A 20,000-nucleotide genomic window follows, 5' to 3' on the forward strand; every position below is an offset into this window, starting at 1 on the left:
TATATATATATAACTTTAAATAAATTAATTAATTATATAAGTATAATTCACATGCATTTGCACTGCACTTACAATTTGCACAGGCCTAAAAAATAGAATATAGTAATGCTGTGCGTTGCCACTGAGATCACAACATGGCTTTTTTCTTTAGTGAAATAGAGCAGTAATGTTGCTGTTAATGACAATATTGTCTTTACAGTTCAAGCCACTTCATATTAACTTCTTATTCAAAAGGTCTGCCACAGACCATGCTAACCAAACCATTCATATAATCGCTCTAAATGTGTGTCAGGAAGACCTAGCTATATTTATTGCTTCACAGTGACGGGCCTCAGTAAAAAAATGAGCAAGATCGGTATTATAGCAATAATTTATACAGTAAATTACAGATATCTGAAGCAGCTGCTGAAACTTATTTTGTTTATTAGGAAACACATGAAATGATTGTGCTGCTAGTGAACGTGAGCTGCAGCCGCTGGAAGGATGAAGATGATAATGGAGTTTAAGATGAGCGATCTGTGGTCAGTCATTATCGTCACGGGAGGAACAGACGACACGCATTTCACATTCAACAAATCACATCCCAGCGGGACGCAAACACACAGCCTCCTGCGGCGAGTTAAACAAACACAAACACACAGGCTGAATATGTGTTATAAATAATGAAAGTGTATGTGCTTATGGAGGGAGTGTGTTTATGTATGAATGCACAGATTCACAGTCTCTGAATTGAGTGGCATATTTGTATAGAAAATTACAATAAATGTGTCATTTTAAGTGTAAAGACAGAAAAGGTTTTGCCATCTATTTCCGCAGTGTTTGGCGGCCCAATTAAACGAAACCTCTGAAGCGTGATTGGATATTATTCTAATTTACTGTTGAGTTGATTGTGTTCTAATCACATACTAATGACTCGTCTGAGAGACTCAATTCAACTCAACTTCATTACTGGCCTTTACTCTACACAGACGCTCGGGTTTACCACACATGGATGTACACGTTTAAAATATATACATTCATTCTGAGTCCATATAATTCATTATTTTCTGTTTGATGAAAGCACACTCTCAATGCATTTAGCTCTCGTGATGAAATGCATAAAAGCATGAAATGAAGTATAAAAACTGAAACAGTATTTTCTTGTAAAATGTACTCCAATAATCTTTGTTTACAACTTCAAAACATTATTTTTGACAGTGTAGCTCTATAGTGGCATGCGGTTTTACGTCCTCATTTACTGGATGGATTTGAGCTTGGAGCAAAACAAAGCCATGCAATCCCTTCTGAACACATCGCGCGTCTCATTTACACCTGTGCTTTTCTGCCTATATTATATTGTCATGTTTGTGTTTGAAAAGCAGAGCCGAAATAAATCCCAATGATTCTGCAGTTCCTTTAAATGACACAAACAATGGCATCTCTTTAATATCTGCGAGTGTGAGGCTTTGAGCAGCATTGGCGTCTGATGAAGTCTGAATGTGTTTCTGGCAGCACAGATGACAGGCCGGTCGCGCTGTGTAATAATGTTGTTTTTGTGGAGAGAGCGAGAGACACTGGAGTGAAATGAGACGGGGTCTGTGGGGAAATCACAGCAGCCTGTTTCCACCAACAACAGCGTTTTCTCAAACGCATTAGACACACAAATCCCATGCTTTCTGTCCAGAGATCTAATGTGCGTGATAAAGTATTATCTAACACAAAATTTGCATTAAAAATGAGACCTTCTCAACTGTAGCCAACAATTAACATACAACATCACATAATCTGAATATCCACTTCATTACAGGCAAAACAACAGCCCCCACACGTCCGTCCGTCCGTCCGTCCGTCTGTCTGTCTATCTATCTATCTATCTATCTATCTATCTATCAGTCTGTCTATCTGTCTGTCTGTCTGTCTGTCTGTCTATCTATCTATCTGTCTATCTATCAGTCTGTCTATCTTTCTATCTATCTATCTATCTAGGATGCATTAAAATGATCAAAAGTGTCAGTAAAAACATTTATAATGTTACAGTATATTTATATTTCTAATAAATGCTGTTCTTCTGAACATTCTATTCAGCTGTGAATCCTGAAAAATAAAATGTATCACAGTTTCCACAAAACTATTGAGCAGCACGACTGTTTTCAACATGGATAATAATCAGAAATGTGTCTTGAGCAGCAAAGACACATAGTCACATAGAAAACAGTTGTTATAAATGGTAATAATATGTCACTGTTTTTACTGTATTTGTAATCAAATAAATGCAGCCTCGGTGAGCAGAGGAGTTACAGAAACATTCAACATTCAAACAAACAGCATTCAAGACTTTGAGAAATATTACTGATCTGTACATAGGCCATATTCTCCTCAATTGCTAAACTCGCTAAAATAAGGTTTAAAAACTAGTATTATCTAACACAAAATTAGCATTAAAAATGAGACCTTCTCAACTGTAGCCAACAATTAACATACAACATCACATAATCTGAATATCCACTATATTCAAGTATAGGCAACTATGGGCAAAACAACAGCCCACACACATCTATCTATCTATCTATCTATCTATCTATCGTCTATCTATCTATCTATCATCTATCTATCTATCTATCGTCTATCTATCTATCTATCTATCTATCATCTATCTATCTATCTATCTATCTATCTATCTATCATCTATCTATCTATCTATCTATCTATCTATCTATCTTTCTATCTATCTATCTATCTTTCTGTCTATCTATCTATCTATCTATCTATCTATCGTCTGTCTATCTTTCTATCTATCTATCTATCAAGGATGCATTAAAATGATCAAAAGTGTCAGTAAAAACATTTATAATGTTACAGTATATTTATATTTCTAATAAATGCTGTTCTTCTGAACATTCTATTCAGCTGTGAATCCTGAAAAATAAAATGTATCACAGTTTCCACAAAACTATTGAGCAGCACGACTGTTTTCAACATGGATAATAATCAGAAATGTGTCTTGAGCAGCAAAGACACATAGTCACATAGAAAACAGTTGTTATAAATGGTAATAATATGTCACTGTTTTTACTGTATTTGTAATCAAATAAATGCAGCCTCGGTGAGCAGAGGAGTTACAGAAACATTCAACATTCAAACAAACAGCATTCAAGACTTTGAGAAATATTACTGATCTGTACATAGGCCATATTCTCCTCAATTGCTAAACTCGCTAAAATAAGGTTTAAAAACTAACAACATCCATCTTCCTCTGATATATAACATTACCAGGTGCCTGCACTCGCCACAAACACAATAACACGCGTGCCCATGACGGACCGTCGCTTTTCTCCACTGATCTATAATAGAGAATAGATAGATTATATTATATAGCTCAGTGGTTGTCGCTCAGGTTTCAGTATAACTAAACACACTCTCACAACTAACCAAACCTATAACCAGACAGTCACTGAATCAACAGCTTTACCAAGCTGACATTAGGCTAACACAGAGCAAATCAATCACAAAACATACCTTCAAAGATCTACTAACTATAAGTAACTTTGCAACTACATGTCAACTCATTCTAGTTCATTTGCAACTACATGTCTACTAACTCTCAGAGTAGACTGTTAGGGTAGGTTTAGGGTTCGTAGAATACGTTGACATATACTTGCAAAGTTTCTCATAGTCAGTATGTTGTGGACCCTATTTAATTTGACCTGTTGATGCTATGCTGATCATACCTTTACATTTCCTCCAGACTACATGAAATTCCAATATATTCCGTTTTAGGGAAATTATGTCTTTCAAAACGAAGATGTTAGACCAAAACCTTCCAGATGTGAAGAGCAAGAGCACCATCTGTGTCTCGATGGATGACAGTTGTGTTGGAGTTTCGGAGCTGTTCCTGACGCACAAAACTCTTCCAGACCGGATCACTGTACTCAATATTGTGCCTCATGTACTGAAGTTTCCTCAAAGCGCAGCAGACTCTTACCAGATCCAGACAATCTGATCATATATATATAAAGCTCTCAATGCTCTATCTTCCATCCATCACAGTATAATCTGTCCCACTCAAATAACAGTTCCAGTCTTCAGCAAAGTGCTGCTTCTGTTCTTAGATCTTTCCAGCAATCAGACACATGACTGTCTGATCCGCACCATGGTTTTACCAGTCCCTATTATGATTATTCTATCTATCTATCTATCTATCTATCAAGGATGCATTAAAATTATCAAAAGTGACAGTAAAGACATTTATAATATTACAGTATATTTATATTTCAAATAAATGCTGTTCTTCTGAACTTTCTATTCATCTGTGAATCCTGAAATATAAAATGTGTCACGGTTTCCACTAAACTATTGAGCAGCACGACTGTTTTCAACATGGATAATAATCAGAAATGTGTCTTGAGCAGCAAAGACACATAGTCACATAGAAAACAGTTGTTATAAATGGTAATAATATGTCACTGTTTTTACTGTATTTGTAATCAAATAAATGCAGCCTCGGTGAGCAGAGGAGTTACAGAAACATTCAACATTCAAACAAACAGCATTCAAGACTTTGAGAAATATTACTGATCTGTACATAGGCCATATTCTCCTCAATTGCTAAACTCGCTAAAATAAGGTTTAAAAACTAACAACATCCATCTTCCTCTGATATATAACATTACCAGGTGCCTGCACTCGCCACAAACACAATAACACGCGTGCCCATGACGGACCGTCGCTTTTCTCCACTGATCTATAATAGAGAATAGATAGATTATATTATATAGCTCAGTGGTTGTCGCTCAGGTTTCAGTATAACTAAACACACTCTCACAACTAACCAAACCTATAACCAGACAGTCACTGAATCAACAGCTTTACCAAGCTGACATTAGGCTAACACAGAGCAAATCAATCACAAAACATACCTTCAAAGATCTACTAACTATAAGTAACTTTGCAACTACATGTCAACTCATTCTAGTTCATTTGCAACTACATGTCTACTAACTCTCAGAGTAGACTGTTAGGGTAGGTTTAGGGTTCGTACAATACGTTGACACATACTTGCAAAGTTTCTCATAGTCAGTATGTTGTGGACCCTATTTAATTTGACCTGTTGATGCTATGCTGATCATACCTTTACATTTCCTCCAGACTACATGAAATTCCAATATATTCCATTTTAGGGAAATTATGTCTTTCAAAACGAAGATGTTAGACAAAAACCTTCCAGATGTGAAGAGCAAGAGCACCATCTGTGTCTCGATGGATGACAGTTGTGTTGGAGTTTCGGAGCTGTTCCTGACGCACAAAACTCTTCCAGACCGGATCACTGTACTCAATATTGTGCCTCATGTACTGAAGTTTCCTCAAAGCGCAGCAGACTCTTACCAGATCCAGACAATCTGATCATATATATATAAAGCTCTCAATGCTCTATCTTCCATCCATCACAGTATAATCTGTCCCACTCAAATAACAGTTCCAGTCTTCAGCAAAGTGCTGCTTCTGTTCTTAGATCTTTCCAGCAATCAGACACATGACTGTCTGATCCGCACCATGGTTTTACCAGTCCCTATTATGATTATTATGATCATCTTACATAAGTTATGGAACAGAGCTCTTCTGATATGTCAGCAAATGTTCTCAGTGCTCGGTACTTAAGTGATCTGAGTCATACGCTGGAAAACTGAGAGAAGATGTATTTTCCGAACGAGCTGCAGCTCCTGATGTTAGTTTGCAGTGTTTGCGACTCTGTTTGCGCTGCAGCTCCACACGCTGACGCTCAAACACACAGTATGCTGTCAGACGTCTGCGTAAACCCAGCTTTCACTCGTGCACACAATGTAGATAGATGCATTTATAATGCATGCTTTATGCTAATATGTTTAGAAATATATTCAGCAATTCTGAATGTATAAATATGAAAGAAGTAAAACAATCCAAAGATGTTTTGCATGAAGTTTAACCAGGCTGAATGCAGATAATGAGCTGACCTTCTCAAACCCAATGTCTTCTGCTGCCGCAGAAACGCTTGCAGCAAACAACACAGAAAAACTCAGAAAACTGCTGCAAATGAAAGAAAAATGGGCTCAACGTGAAACGTCTGCATACCAGGGTTTTTTAACTGTCACTAAAATACTATTATAGTTTTGAATATTTTGAATTCGATTTTATTTGTGTATTTTATGTTTTCATTTTCATTTTAGTTAAAGTTTTAGTAATTTTATTTTTGCTGTTTTTTCCCATGTGATAAAAAAAAGTAATTGCAACTTTTTATTCTGACTTTTTTTTCTTGCAACACTAAGTTTATATCTCTCACAATTTCTGTCTTTTTTCGATTCAGAATTGTGAGTGAAAAAAAGCCAGAATTGTGAGATAAAAAGTCACAATTACTTTTTCTATGTTTTTATTTCTTAAATATAAATATATTTATACAGTTTTTATTATTTCTTATTTCAGTTTCAGTTTTAGTTATTTAAGTACTTAAAGTTACACTAAAAGAAAATGAGAAATTATGCTTTGGCAACTAGCTAAATTTCTTTCTTTATTACATTTATTTTATTTCAGTTAACATTAATTTTATTTCAAGTAATAAACATGTTTTTTTTTGGTCATGGGTAGAAAATCATAAATCAGAGGAATGTTCCAAGTTCAAAACAATGGAAGCCTGTTTCAGCCACGGAATAATAAATCAATCAATACATAAATAAAATTCTGACTATTTGTCTTGCAATTCTGAGTTTACTTTTCTCAATTCTAACTGTTCTTCTCAGAATTACAGGTGTATATCTTGCAATTAGGGATGCACGATATATCGGCCACCATATCTGTATCGGCCGATAAATGCAATTTTTTTTCTGTTATCGGTATCGGCCCGATAAGAAAATTTGGCCGATATCTTAAAGCCGATAAATAATGCATTATTTCCTTCAGAAACACTTCAGATGTTCGCTGTTCGCCATGATGGTTTTGAAATGCTTGAAATATGACTGGAATCACTTCGAAAAGGACAATACACTTAAGTGCAACATGTGCAGGGCAAGTCTGTCATAAAGGCTTCATAAAATTATAAAGAGAACATTGTAAATAATATTGTGGAATCTTTGTGCGGCCATGTTTTGTGCGTGAGTTGAGCGCGTCCACAACGGAGCTACCTCCATGACAGAAAGTTTGCTTGTGCATTTGCAGCCTTTTGTGCAATTTTTCGTTGTAATATTGTGTTTATTTGATGTATATCTGATTTATCTCATATAGAATGCGTTTGGTTAAGTTAATAGAGCGTTAATAGAGCACTTTAGTTTACCGGTGATCATCTTTAGCTCAGCGCACGCAGCTCAAACAGCAGTGCACAACATTAATAACTATGATTGGGAATGTAGTGTATATAACATTCTAATGAGAACATTATTATAATAAAACATTGTGAATTATTTGGGGTTTATTTGCCGTGTTTCAGCGCGTTGTTATGGGAAGAGCCAAGAGTGCGTCCACGAGTTACACTTCTGATTAGCGCATAACTTAGTTCAAGATAACTTGTGCATTTTCGTCTTTTTGTGCATATATAAGTTGTAATATTATGTTTATGTTCTATAAATATCTGATTCTCATATAGCATAATTAACTCGCTATAACAAGCGCTTCAGTTTACCGTTGTTCATTCAGCTCTTCAGCTACAGCACACGCAGTGTTGCTGCTATTTAACGGAGCACTCAAACGGCTGCTATTTAAAGCAGCACTATGTAACTTTTGTCGCTCTAGCGGTTAATAAACAGAACTGTACGCATCCCGCGGAAGAACATTCCAACCGGAGCAACTTCTCTAAGTTTATGTCTCTGGCGATTCACGCAGGTATGTGTTCCTCCGCAGCGGTGACGACCCGACCAGGCTACAATAGTCCGAATATAAGTACTTATTATAAGTGTACCGGAGTGATTCGGAATAAGACAACAACGCGGTTTGGAGGATGAATTCATGATGTTCTCGCTCATTATATACATTTAGCAAATTTTGAACACAGAAAAAGTTACATAGTGCTGCTTTAAAACAGTGATATTAATTTGTTACTTTTTCAAAATCATTGATGCATTATTAATAATAACCACCACTTTTATTTTTCTCTTATTATTTTCATCAAAAATATGGTTTAGTAATTAAAATAATTTAATTATTGTCCTTGCAGAGGCTATTCCGTTTTATTGATCCATGGCACATTCATTTGATTCTCTACACGTGTAATGATGTCCGGCGACATGTTTGCATTAATTATGCATTATTTAATTTATTTGTAAGACTTTTTTATGACGAAATTTGGTAATGGGAGAGTAAAATTATTTTTAAAATGTACACTGTTCAAACTAGGCTGCTTATGTTGAAGTGTTTGGGATGTGGCTTTTAATGATGAGACCTTTTTTGTAATCAGGCTCTCAAAAAGTATAAAAGAATTTGGATATAGATTTATCGGTCAACATATCGGTTATCGGCTTTCAAAAATAAAGAATTATCGTATCGGCCAAAATTTTCATATCGGTGCATCCCTACTTGCAATTCTATATTTGTGTCCCTGCAGCACAAAAGCAGTGTTAAGTCGCTGGGGTATATTTGTAGCAATAGCAGTGCTCCAGGGTCACATTTATTTAACAATTCTGAGTTTATATCTCATAATTCAGAAAAAAAGTCAGATTTGTAATACAGAAACCCAGAACTGCAGAATTACAGAAGTTACCGTTATTGTTCTTATTGTTTTTATTCTTATTCTTTGCTGTGGTGAAACCAAGCTTCCATATTGCAGTGATGAGGTTGCTGATGTATGTCAGGTGAGCACACAGCTGCTGTGTGTGTGTGTGTGTGTGTGTGAATCTGTGTGTGTGTGTGTGTGTGTGTGTGAGTGTGTGTCTGAGTGTGTGTGTGTGTGTGTGTGAGTGTGTGTGTGTGCTCTCCTGAGGAACCAGAGAGACGCATCAGATCATCGGTGCGAGACAGAGCCTGTGCTCTCCGACTCGAAACACATGAAAACCTGAGGAACTCCAGAACCGCTCTTCTGCATAATTTTAGTCTTTCTCCTTATAGGAAGCCGTTCTGAATCAGACTTTCTCAATCTCATTTTACAGCTTCTGTTGGATCTTTCAGAGATATGAGTCAGATAATATTCATATTTAAAGCCCTCTGAGATATAAAACATTCATGCGCAGGATAAAAACAAGCAGACGCGATGACACCAAACTTTTAACACAATCACAATAAAATACGAGTCCACAATAATGCTTCCTCCAGTGAAAAAGTGCATCTGCTGTTGTCTCTCACATCAAAATCCAGCTACATATTTGTTCAGAGCTGTTTTGGACTGTTTAAACACTGCTTGACCTGTGCAGATTTCTCTCCTGATTCACACCAGAACACTTCTTAGTTTCACTCCTCTACATCTTGGATGACTTGAGGGCGAGCACATTTTCAGCTAATTCTCATGTTTTGGCTGAATTATTCCTTTAAAGTGAGTTTGCTTCTAATTCTGTTTAATTTGCTCTGTATCATTTGCTTAAACCACAAAAATCATTTAAAATGATTAAAAATCTCATAATATCAGCACTCGCACAACAAAGCCAGCTAATAAAACATGTTTACCATGCTAAACTAGTCCCTGTATCTCACACAGAGAATCAGTGTCTTCTGGTGTTCATCATTTATAATCTGTCAGTTGATTATATAAGCGTTTGGCACAGTTTCAGCTGTACGATGACAAACGTGTCAATAATTCACAGATCAGTGTCAGGAATAAACATCTGAGGAACTCATGCCTTCAGAGATTTTTTTTTTCTCTTTTTTTTTCTATATATTCTTACTGATACACTATTATTATAGTTATATAAAAAATGACATACTATTATTTTTTAATTAACATTTTAAATTCATTTTTATTTTATATTTTGTACATTTTTGTTAAAGTTTTAGTAATTCTGTTGTTTTGCCATTTTTATTGTCTATATAGTTCTTATTCATTCTTATTACAGTTTTAGTTAGTTCTAGTTAGATACTCCAAGTTAAAGTCAATAAAAATGATAAATGTGTGTGTTTTTAATATATTATTTTATTTCATTTAATATGTATTATATACTGTATATACTGTATATTACTACATGCAAACTAATTCTGCATTTGTTTTTAAATAATAATATCAATCGATCAGGAGAATGAAGATAATGCATGAAAGCTGGACTGAGTTTTAGTAGTTTCAGAAGACTTCACAACACACACAGAGAGAGAGAGAGTGTCCTGTGATCGATACTAATTCTAGACTAACTAGCAGGTCGATGTGTGAGCACTGGAGTCGTGCGCAGACCAGAACCACAGCTAGTTAAAGCCAGCGGTTAGTCCTGACGTCACCGGCTGAAGACGTGTCCACTGCACTAATCGACCAATCACACGCATCCACTGCTCACACACACACACTCAATACACACACTCCTGCTCAGAAGTTTGGGCTTTTGGAAGTTTTTAAAGAAATTAATACTTTTGTTCATCAAGGATGCATTATATTGTTCAAAATTGACAGTAAAGACATTTATAATGTTACAGTAGATTTCTATTTCAAATAAATGCTGTTCTTTTGAACTTTCTGCTCATCTGTGAATCCTGAAAAATAAAATATATCACAGTTTCCACAGAAATATTGTGCAGCACGACTGTGTTCAACATTGATAATAATCAGAAATGTTTCTTGAGCAGCAAATCAGCATATTACAATGATTTCTGAAGATCATGTGACACTGAAGACTGGAGTAATGATGCTGAAAATACAGCTGCACATCACAGAAATACATTACAGTTTAACAGAGATTCACATAGAAAACAGCCGTTTTAAAATCTAATAATATTTCACTGTTTTTACTGTATTTTTGATCAAATGAATGCAGCCTTGGTGAGCAGAAGAGACATTTGTTCACAAACTTGAGCCTCATTTTGTCACATTAACAAGCTGAAGACGCCGTGTGTGATTTACTGTACGCTCAAGCGGATTTCACAGTGATGCCAGAGAATAACTGTTTTCAGTTCCCCAAAGAATCTTTCAGTGATCCGTTTCTAAAAGAAACATTTTATTTTCTAAGTGTGAAGAACTTTAAATTCATCTAAAGAACCTTTTCCACTGTAAAGAACCTTTAGTTGTTTCAAGGATAATAAATGTTCTTTTTTGTCTGTTGTTTGAAACTTGACAGACACAAATCAAAGGATCAGATGATTCATAAGGATCATATAAAATGAATCAGTCTGATTTTAGTGTAAAAACAGCTTCATAATATGAATCTTCAACAGCAGGTCTGCAAACTTAAAAATGAAAATGTGTTCGAAGTTGAATATCAAGATCAACCAAAGTCATTGTGATCTGCCCACATTATATAACGTGTTCAATTAAAGTGTAATGTCTGAATATGACTCCGAGTATCAGTGATGATGATTTTAATGGCTTTTCTCTGTAAGCATCATACATTATGTGTATACATTGTACCTTATGTACATATATTAATACAATACTGTATGTCGTACTGAGTCGCTCTGCAGCTTTACAGCAAACCTTAAAGATGTTGAATCTGATCCTCTAGGAGCCTTACAGAACACAATTTATACAATTTACATCAGCATTAGAGTGTAGAGAAGAAGAGCAGATTCAAATATATATACACAGCGGGTAAAATAAGTATTGAACACATCACCATTTTTCTCAGTAAATATATTTCTAAAGGTGCTGTTGACATGAAATGTTCACCAGATGTCGGTAACAACCCAACTAATCCATACATACAAAGAAAACAAACAAAATAAGTTCAGAAATTAAGTTCTGTGTAATAAAGTGGAATGACCCAGGGGAAAAGTATTGAACACGGGAAAAAGTATTGAACACATGAAGAAAAGGCATGGAAAGCCAAGACACCAGCAGAAATCTATCAGTAATTAGAAAGCAATCCTGCCCCTAATCAGTGGAAATTAATATTAGCTGCTTCAGTTCCAACTGACGGCCTATAAAAAGGTGTCTCATGACCAATGTCTCACACAAGAAACATTTCATGATGGGTAAAAGCAAAGAGCGTTCTCAAGACCTTCACAACCTTATTGTTGCAAAACATACTGCTGGCATTAGTTACAAAAGCATTTCTATACTTCTGAATGTTCCAGTGAGCACTGTTGGGGCCATAATCCAGAAGATTAGCAGGTACAACTGTTTCAAAGAAAATAATAAGTAATGCACTCAACCGCCGTGGCCTGTATGCACGCTCACCACGCAAGACTCTATTGCTGAAGAAAAAGCATATTGCAGCTCATTTAGCTGCATAACATTTAGACAAGCCTGTGAAATACTGTGAGAATATAGTCTGCTCAGATGAGACCAAAATTAAACTCTTTGGATGCCATAATACACACCATGTTTGGAGGTCAAAGGGCACTGCACATCACCCCACAACATCATGCTGTGGCACTGGCAAAATTCATATAATTGAAGGAAGGATGAATGGAAAAATGTACTGAGACATTCTTGATAAATATCTGCTGCCATCTACCAGGATGATGAAGATGAAACAAGGGTGGATATTTCAGCAAGACAATGATCCCAAACACACAGCCAAGGAAACTCTCAATTGGTTTCAGAGAAAGAAAGTAAAGCTGCTAGAATGATTCTGTGTTTTTCTGTCAATATGGGGTGCTGTGTGTACATTAATGAGGAAAAAAAAATAACTTAAATGATTTTAGCAAATGGCTGCAATATAACAAAGAGTGAAAAATTTAAGGGGGTCTGAATACTTTCCGTACCCACTGTATATATATATAAAGATGACAAAAATCACACACAATTAGTAAGCTTAAACTAAAACTGGAAATCTTGCCTTGTCAACTAACTGAAACCAGTTTACATTGAATTAATAAAATTACCAAAGCTGAAATTAAAAAGTTAAATAGCTAAATAGAAAAATAAAGAGAAACTAATAAAAATTGTCAAAAGCACATACAATTACGAAAACTTGTACTAAAATAAAAGCTGAAGATACAAAAATAAAAGCTAGCTCAAAATATAAATGTGTACTGTATCCAGATATCTCTATTCACTAGCATACTGGCGAAACAGATCTGGCAAACTATCCAGTGCATATTTGTGTTTGCAGAGGTTTCTATTTACACTGTTTATCACAGAGTTGAGCAACATAACCAATCACAGACAGATCTGTCGAATCACTGCCAATCATTAGAATCCACTCACCGCTCAAAACACCAGAGTTTTTGTCCATCGCTTAGTTTTGCAAGCTCATGGATCCTCTCATTATAACAAAACTTCATGAGATCACGATGTGCTAAGACGAGGAACAGCTTTTCAGTGATTATAAACGTTATATTCTAGGCTTTATATAATCCATTCAGAATTTGTATAAAACTTTTGCTTTTCGGGCACACACACGCTGCAAAGACATCTGCATATTTATGTGGTATTCATACTCAAAAGAGCAATGGACGGGACAAAAATATACGTGAAAATGTATGTGCATTGAGGCTAGAGCACACTCACTAATTTCTGAAGAGCCCTCAGTATTTAATTCTGGACAAAACTGTGTTGGAGCAGTTCTCATGATCAGTAGCTCATATTCAGGCGATCGCATGGAGTTGAGTTATGTGGCAGTAGGCTATGCTTTAAAGTCGAAAAAATGAGCAAGATTTTTGTTAATTTCTTCCGTGAAAATCTCTACCCAGTTAGAGTAAACATTAATGCTTCATTGAATACTCTGTTCATCTGTTGAGTTCATCATCGACAGCAGTGCCGTCGTGATTCTGAATATGAACAGATTCACTGAAACTGAAGCTTCAAATGTCTGGTTATCAGAGATGAAACGAAGGGGCTGAAGCTGGTAATTAATATGAGCGTGTTTGATGACTGTATAACGTCGTGTCGTGCGAGTGTCGCTATCACGAATCCGATACAAAGAGGATAAAGCGGCTCCGTCAGCGGGACGGGATTAAACGCTCCCACTGCGTCTATTCACACCAATTACTCGCACACACAAAAGGCCAAATTGTTTTTGCAAAGCCTGATACGTGGCTAATGTTCTGAGCTCAGACGAGAACGCGGCGTGATGCTAACAGCCCTGAACGCGGTTCATCGCGCGGCGAGCGTAAGCCTGTCAGACGCAGGGGAAGCGTTTCCGGCACAGTTCGCTTCACGCTCATCAGAAGCAGAGGCTCGCGGAGCCGGCGACAGGAAACCGGAGGTTCAGGTCAGAGCCTATAGAGACGCTTCACGCTTCAACAAAACACACACTCTTTACGCTTTAACCAGTTCAGGGGCTCCAGTCTGTACATTCACAGTCATGCATTGGCAGGAGCTTTTATTCAGATCACGCATTACACCAGTTCAAGCTGCTGCCAGCGCCACCTACTGTCTCAACCACATACACAATGACTGCGATTCTAAATGTAAATCACTCTTTCTGTGTATTGTTCTACCTTTATTCAACTTATTACATTTTTCTGGACGTACAGTATATTATGTTTGTGTTTTTGTTTGTTTGTTTTTATTCCACGTAATTATTTTTGTAGATTGCCTAAAATTTGTATCTAATTCTACTTATTTAATTTTCTAGATGTATATTACGTGAAGTTTTTACATCTTACTTTTTTTTTTTTACTTTTTTTCTTTTCTTTTTTTTTCTATTTTTTATTCTATTTATTTAATTTTTCTAGATTTATATTGCATTAAGGTTTTTTATTTAATTCCACATAATACATTTTTGTAGATTACCTCAAGTTTTTATGCAATTCTATTTATTTTATTTTCTAGATTTATATTACATTACGTTTTTGCATCCTACTTTCAAATTTTCAAGATTTTTTTTTTTATTGTAGTTATTCAGTTTTTCTGGATGTATATTACATTAAGGTTTTTTTTTATTTAAATCCACTTATTTAATTAATTTTTGTAGATTACCTAATATTTATTTATTTATGCTTTAATTTTAATCTTTCTAGATGTATATTATATTGAGTTTTTTTTTAATACTTATTTAATGTTATATAAGTATATTGTGACACTTTTTATTTCATTCTACTTTTCAATATTTTTTCTAGATGTATATTATGTTAAGTTTATTTAGTTCTACTTATTTATTGATGTGTATTAGGTTAAGGATTATGTAACTTAACTTAAAAAAATCCAGATGTATATTATGTTGTTTTTGTTTTTTTTTGTTTTTTTATTTGACTTCTTTTTTAGATGTATATTATGTTACGTTTTTAATTAACCTGCAACTTGTCTAGATGTATATTACCTTAAGATGACCTTTTTAAAATGTAATTTCACTTATTTCATTTTTGTAGACATATGTTACTAAAGTTTTTATCGACCTGTACTTGTTTAATGTTCTCTGTATTCTCATGTGTATATACAGTAAGTATGTGAGTGTGTGGAGCTCGTGGGACGCAGACTGAAGTCTGTGTGAATGAAGCACGTTTTGATTCTGATTAGTTTGTGCAGTTCTGCACCCTATTAAGGGTAGCTCACGCCGTGTTTATGAGGTTCACAGGAGTCTCATCCATCCTCGATAGTAATTATGAAGCTCCTGAAGAAATGATTTTATGTTTTATTCATCTGTTTCGCTCAGGAGTTGAAGGCGTGCTCTGGGAATCCTCTTCCTGTCTTAAACTGTGTCTGTCTCTGGTCTGGAGTTGTGTTTATTGCGTCTGATGAAGGTTTACTGTCACAAACGTGCCGCTCTGAGATGAACAGAAAACCTGAGGATCTTCATCAGTGAGCGAGAGGAGATGTGGAGGTGAGGATGAAGAGCACAACTGTGTTCAACATTGATAATAATCAGAAATGTTTGTTGAGCAGCAAATCAGCATATTATACTGATTTCTGAAGATCATGTGACACTGAAGACTGGAGTAATGATGCTGAAAATACAGCTGCGCATCACAGAAATACATTACAGTTTAACAGATATTCACATAGAAAACAGCTGTTTTATATTGTAATAATATTTCACTGTTTTACTGTATTTTTGATCAAATAAATGCAGCCTTGGTGAGCAGAAGAGACTTCTTTCAGAAGCACTGACCCCAAACTTTTGTACAGAAGTGAATAATAGATCATTTTCTTGTGTTGTGGAGTGAGAAATGAACTAAAAGCTTGTGGAGCTTCAGTTTTACAGTCATCCTCACCTCAACGGCACTGAACATGACTAATCTAGTATTACTCATGCGTTATCTAGTATTAGTCATGCGGGAAACAGATAGAAACTCAACAGTCGGCTAAAACTGAAATAACTTCATTCAGAACGTCTGACTCATTTCTTTGGGCTTTTCTATACAAACTTTCTAACTAACACACAGAGACTAACACACCATGTCTACAGTATATACGCATGATATTGTTCAAACCCAACAGCATCAAACCCAGAGGAACCGAAGGAGAGCTGAGCGAACGTGACGACGTGATTCGCCTGTCAGACTGAACCTTCCCATGATGCAGTGCGCCAGCTCACGTCACATGACCATCATTAAATCATGAGGACAGCCGGTGTTTGAGCTTGTTTTAGTCAGGATTTCAGTCTCAGAGAAGTCGTCATTCTGACAGGACTAACCTCTTTGTTAACTAACCCATCCTGACCACTAGTTAGCGTCTGCGCTCCCATAAAGCTGCACTGCAGTCGCCTTAAATCGCAAACATCGGTGACAGAAACGGCAGAAAGACAACAGAAGCACATGTACGTCTAATAATTCATGATATCTGACAGTAAACTCCCAGGAGGGTCCCTTATTTACCACAATTACCACAAATCACCAGATCTAGTCACATGTTACTGCCATTGTTTTCACTAAATTAGATCATTATTAGTATTATTATTAGTCATGCTCTTCCTTTCCACCTTAATACTACTTATTTAGTGTTTCTATATATATATATATTATATTAGGGTCCAGATTTACTAAACAGGGCAAATTAGCATTAGATCAGAATTCCATAAAAGCGCTGATGGGAGGGAAAACTCTGCGTGTGATTTACTGACAATGCTCAGATTAAAGAACACAGACGCGGCAGATCATGTCCATAATGACCAGCGCAATCTACTGAGAGTAGCACAAATTACCGCCTGCTTTAAGACATGCTTTTTTTGGGCGTTAAATAATGACGCAAATACCAGTAATTTGACGAGCACAAACGCTAGTAAACCGCATTGCGTGATCTACTTATATACTCACCTCCCATAAATTGTGGGTCTGAAAGGGAAACTCCTACAAATGCATGTTTAATAAGGTGAGGCGCAAAAATAACTGTCCAGGCCTTTTCACTGTGTGTCTCTAGTAAATCCTGACAGTACTGATTTTAACACCAAAAGACGATGTGCGCTGGCGCCAGCTGTTAGTAAATCTGGCCATGAGTGTTTTATTTCATTCTACTTACTTTTTCTAGATGTATATTTCTTGTAAAACAAACTGTTTTGTACTGTTTTAAAACGTAATTTACTACATTTATTTATTTAAAAATGTGTGTGTGTGTGTGTGTGAGTGTGTGTGTGTGTGTTACTGAAGTGGTACCTTTGAGGTCCAGGTTCCTGGCTCCGTTAGAGTGCTGCGTCACGGTGCGAGAGTCGATCTTGAGCGTGTGTACGTTATTGGTGTCGCGTGAAACCACCACATTGTGCCACTGATTGTCGTTGAGCGGCTTCTCCGAGTTTCCCTTCATCAGAGACGGGCCGTTCCCCAGGTCAAACACATAGTGAACATACCTGAAACACACACACACACACACACACAGGTCACCTCAAACACCTCAAACACACGCTGAGATTCATATTATCAAACCCTGACAAAACGCTGAGTCAGCCAAATCTATTACTGTTATTAGACTGAAATAATTGTGTGTTTTCACCACTGACAGCGGCACTTTATTTATTCTTTATTTAGACTAAACAAACACACATTTTTGGGCTCAATGTACAGTAAACTTAGTGTGCATTTGTACATGTAGTTTTTGTTTAGTCTAATATACACTTTATTTAATCTAAATAAAGGTGATTTTCTTAACAATGCTCGCGCACTGAAGCAGATTTCTGAATACGCCACACTTGTTTGTCTACTTTAGAGTTCAGCAGCTCTAGAAAGCTTTTATATTTTGAGTTCTGATTGAACTGTGTCCTTATTTTCGCAGCACAAATGAGCGAGTCACTCTTCCCTGAATGAAACTCATTTCCTGCGCTCTATTTATTCTAATACCGTAGTAAATGTTGCTCTCTGGTGTTTTCTCCGCATTTACTGTAATTTCCCTTCAGACATTGATTATAAAACACTGCATTTATTGTGTTCGTCGCAGATAAAAACTGTGAAAAATGAGCTGCATTCTTTGACTGCTCGTAACGGCGTGAACAATGACTTCGCCGAAGCACTTTAAACACGGCTCTGGCACCCACACCGCACATCTGTTGCTTAGAAACACAGTTCTCCAGAACAATCAGAGTCTCTGCAGAGTTTGTGTGTGAGGTGAGTCAGTGTTCACTCGTCTTCCGCACATACAAACCTTCTGCACTGACAAACAATCTGCTGCTCATCTTCATTTCACACGGACACGCTTATCTCCATCTGCACGATTAGCACTCACCAGATGCACCTGAGAGGAGATCTGCAGCGAAGTATGATGAACGCTAAAGCTATTAAAGTTGAATGTCTGAAACTGAAAATAAATTACACCTATAAAATATTATTAAATATTAAAATTATAAACAATAACAATTACAAAAGCACATAACAAACTTACAAAAACCTAAACTAAAATTCAAATAAAAACAAAGTATAAAAAAGAAAAGTCAATTCAAAATATGAAGAAATATTATAATATAAATAACACTAAAAATAACTGTTTTACAATATAAATAAATTTAAGCTGAAGTACTGCTAAAATGAAAAGTATAAAGAAAACTTAAATAAAAAAAGGCACACAAATTACTCAAATTAAAATATAAATCAACGTGCAAAATTTAATTCAAAATATTAATAATTCCTGTAACAGTACATAAGTAATACTAAAATAACACTGACAAACAAGCCATTAAGCAATGGTTTTATGTTATAGATTAAGTTTAAGAACTAAAAATACTAAAGCTGAAATAAATGAAATCTACAAAAAATATATTTAAAAAGTAACAAAAGCACTAAAAAAAATTACTAAAACTAAAATTAAAATGAAAACTGGACCAGCGCTGGGGAAAGTTACTTTTAAAAGTAATGCATTACAATATTGCGTTAGTCCCTAAAAAAGTAACTAATTATGTTACTTAGTTACTTTTTATGGAAAGTAATGCATTACGTTACTTTTGAGTTACTTTTTAAATCTGGGCAGGGCTTGTTTGTTTTTAATATAAAAAGTTCTTCATTTACAAATGTAAAAGCCCTTTCACACCAAAGGTGAAATGAATGAGCCTCAGGCTGAAGGAAATGTAAATTCACGTCTGTCCAGTAGAGGGCGCCGCTCAAACACATCTCATGAAGAATATGACGCAGGAGAAGAAAGTTCAACACTATTCAGCAATAACTAAAATAAAACACAAATGTGTGATTTCTGCTGAGTATGGTTGAATTGGATCATCGAAGGTCAGCAGCAAAGACATTGGTTAATAAAATGGGATTTCATACATAAATGACATTTGTCTTATTTAACATATTTATTGCAGGTTTGTATAATATTCTGAGTTTGCATTTGACAGTTTTTTATTCATTTTGCGGAATACTGAATCTGTTCATATTTAGTGTAGAACTACAGTAAGCATCACGTTCACACAGCGCACACATCGAAGGTCAGCAGCAAAGACATTGGTTAATAAAATGGAATTTCATACATAAATGACATTTGTCTTATTTAACATATTTATTGCAGGTTAGTATAATATTCTGAGTTTGCATTTGACAGTTTTTATTGATTGTGAGGAACACTGAATGTGTTTGTGTGCAGTGAGATGAGTAAACACATGTTGATATTGAGTCTAGAACTACAGTAAGATCATGTT

The 20,000-nt window shown here is 35.7% G+C and overlaps 1 protein-coding gene across 1 annotated transcript in view; it reads right to left on the bottom strand.

Annotated features, from left to right (window-relative positions):
- Nucleotides 1-20,000, bottom strand: part of LOC107714885 (neurexin-2-like) — a 368,434-nt gene that overhangs the window by 159,634 nt on the left and 188,800 nt on the right. Inside the window, exon 13 of the mRNA XM_016520877.1 lies at nucleotides 17,539-17,729. Within this exon, the coding sequence (XP_016376363.1) occupies nucleotides 17,539-17,729 (191 nt within the window). The remainder of the gene's footprint in view (nucleotides 1-17,538; nucleotides 17,730-20,000) is intronic.

The sequence above is a fragment of the Sinocyclocheilus rhinocerous genome, unplaced genomic scaffold (assembly GCF_001515625.1).
Source record: "Sinocyclocheilus rhinocerous isolate Xijiao unplaced genomic scaffold, SAMN03320098_v1.1 scaffold1892, whole genome shotgun sequence".
Lineage (NCBI taxonomy): Eukaryota > Metazoa > Chordata > Actinopteri > Cypriniformes > Cyprinidae > Sinocyclocheilus > Sinocyclocheilus rhinocerous.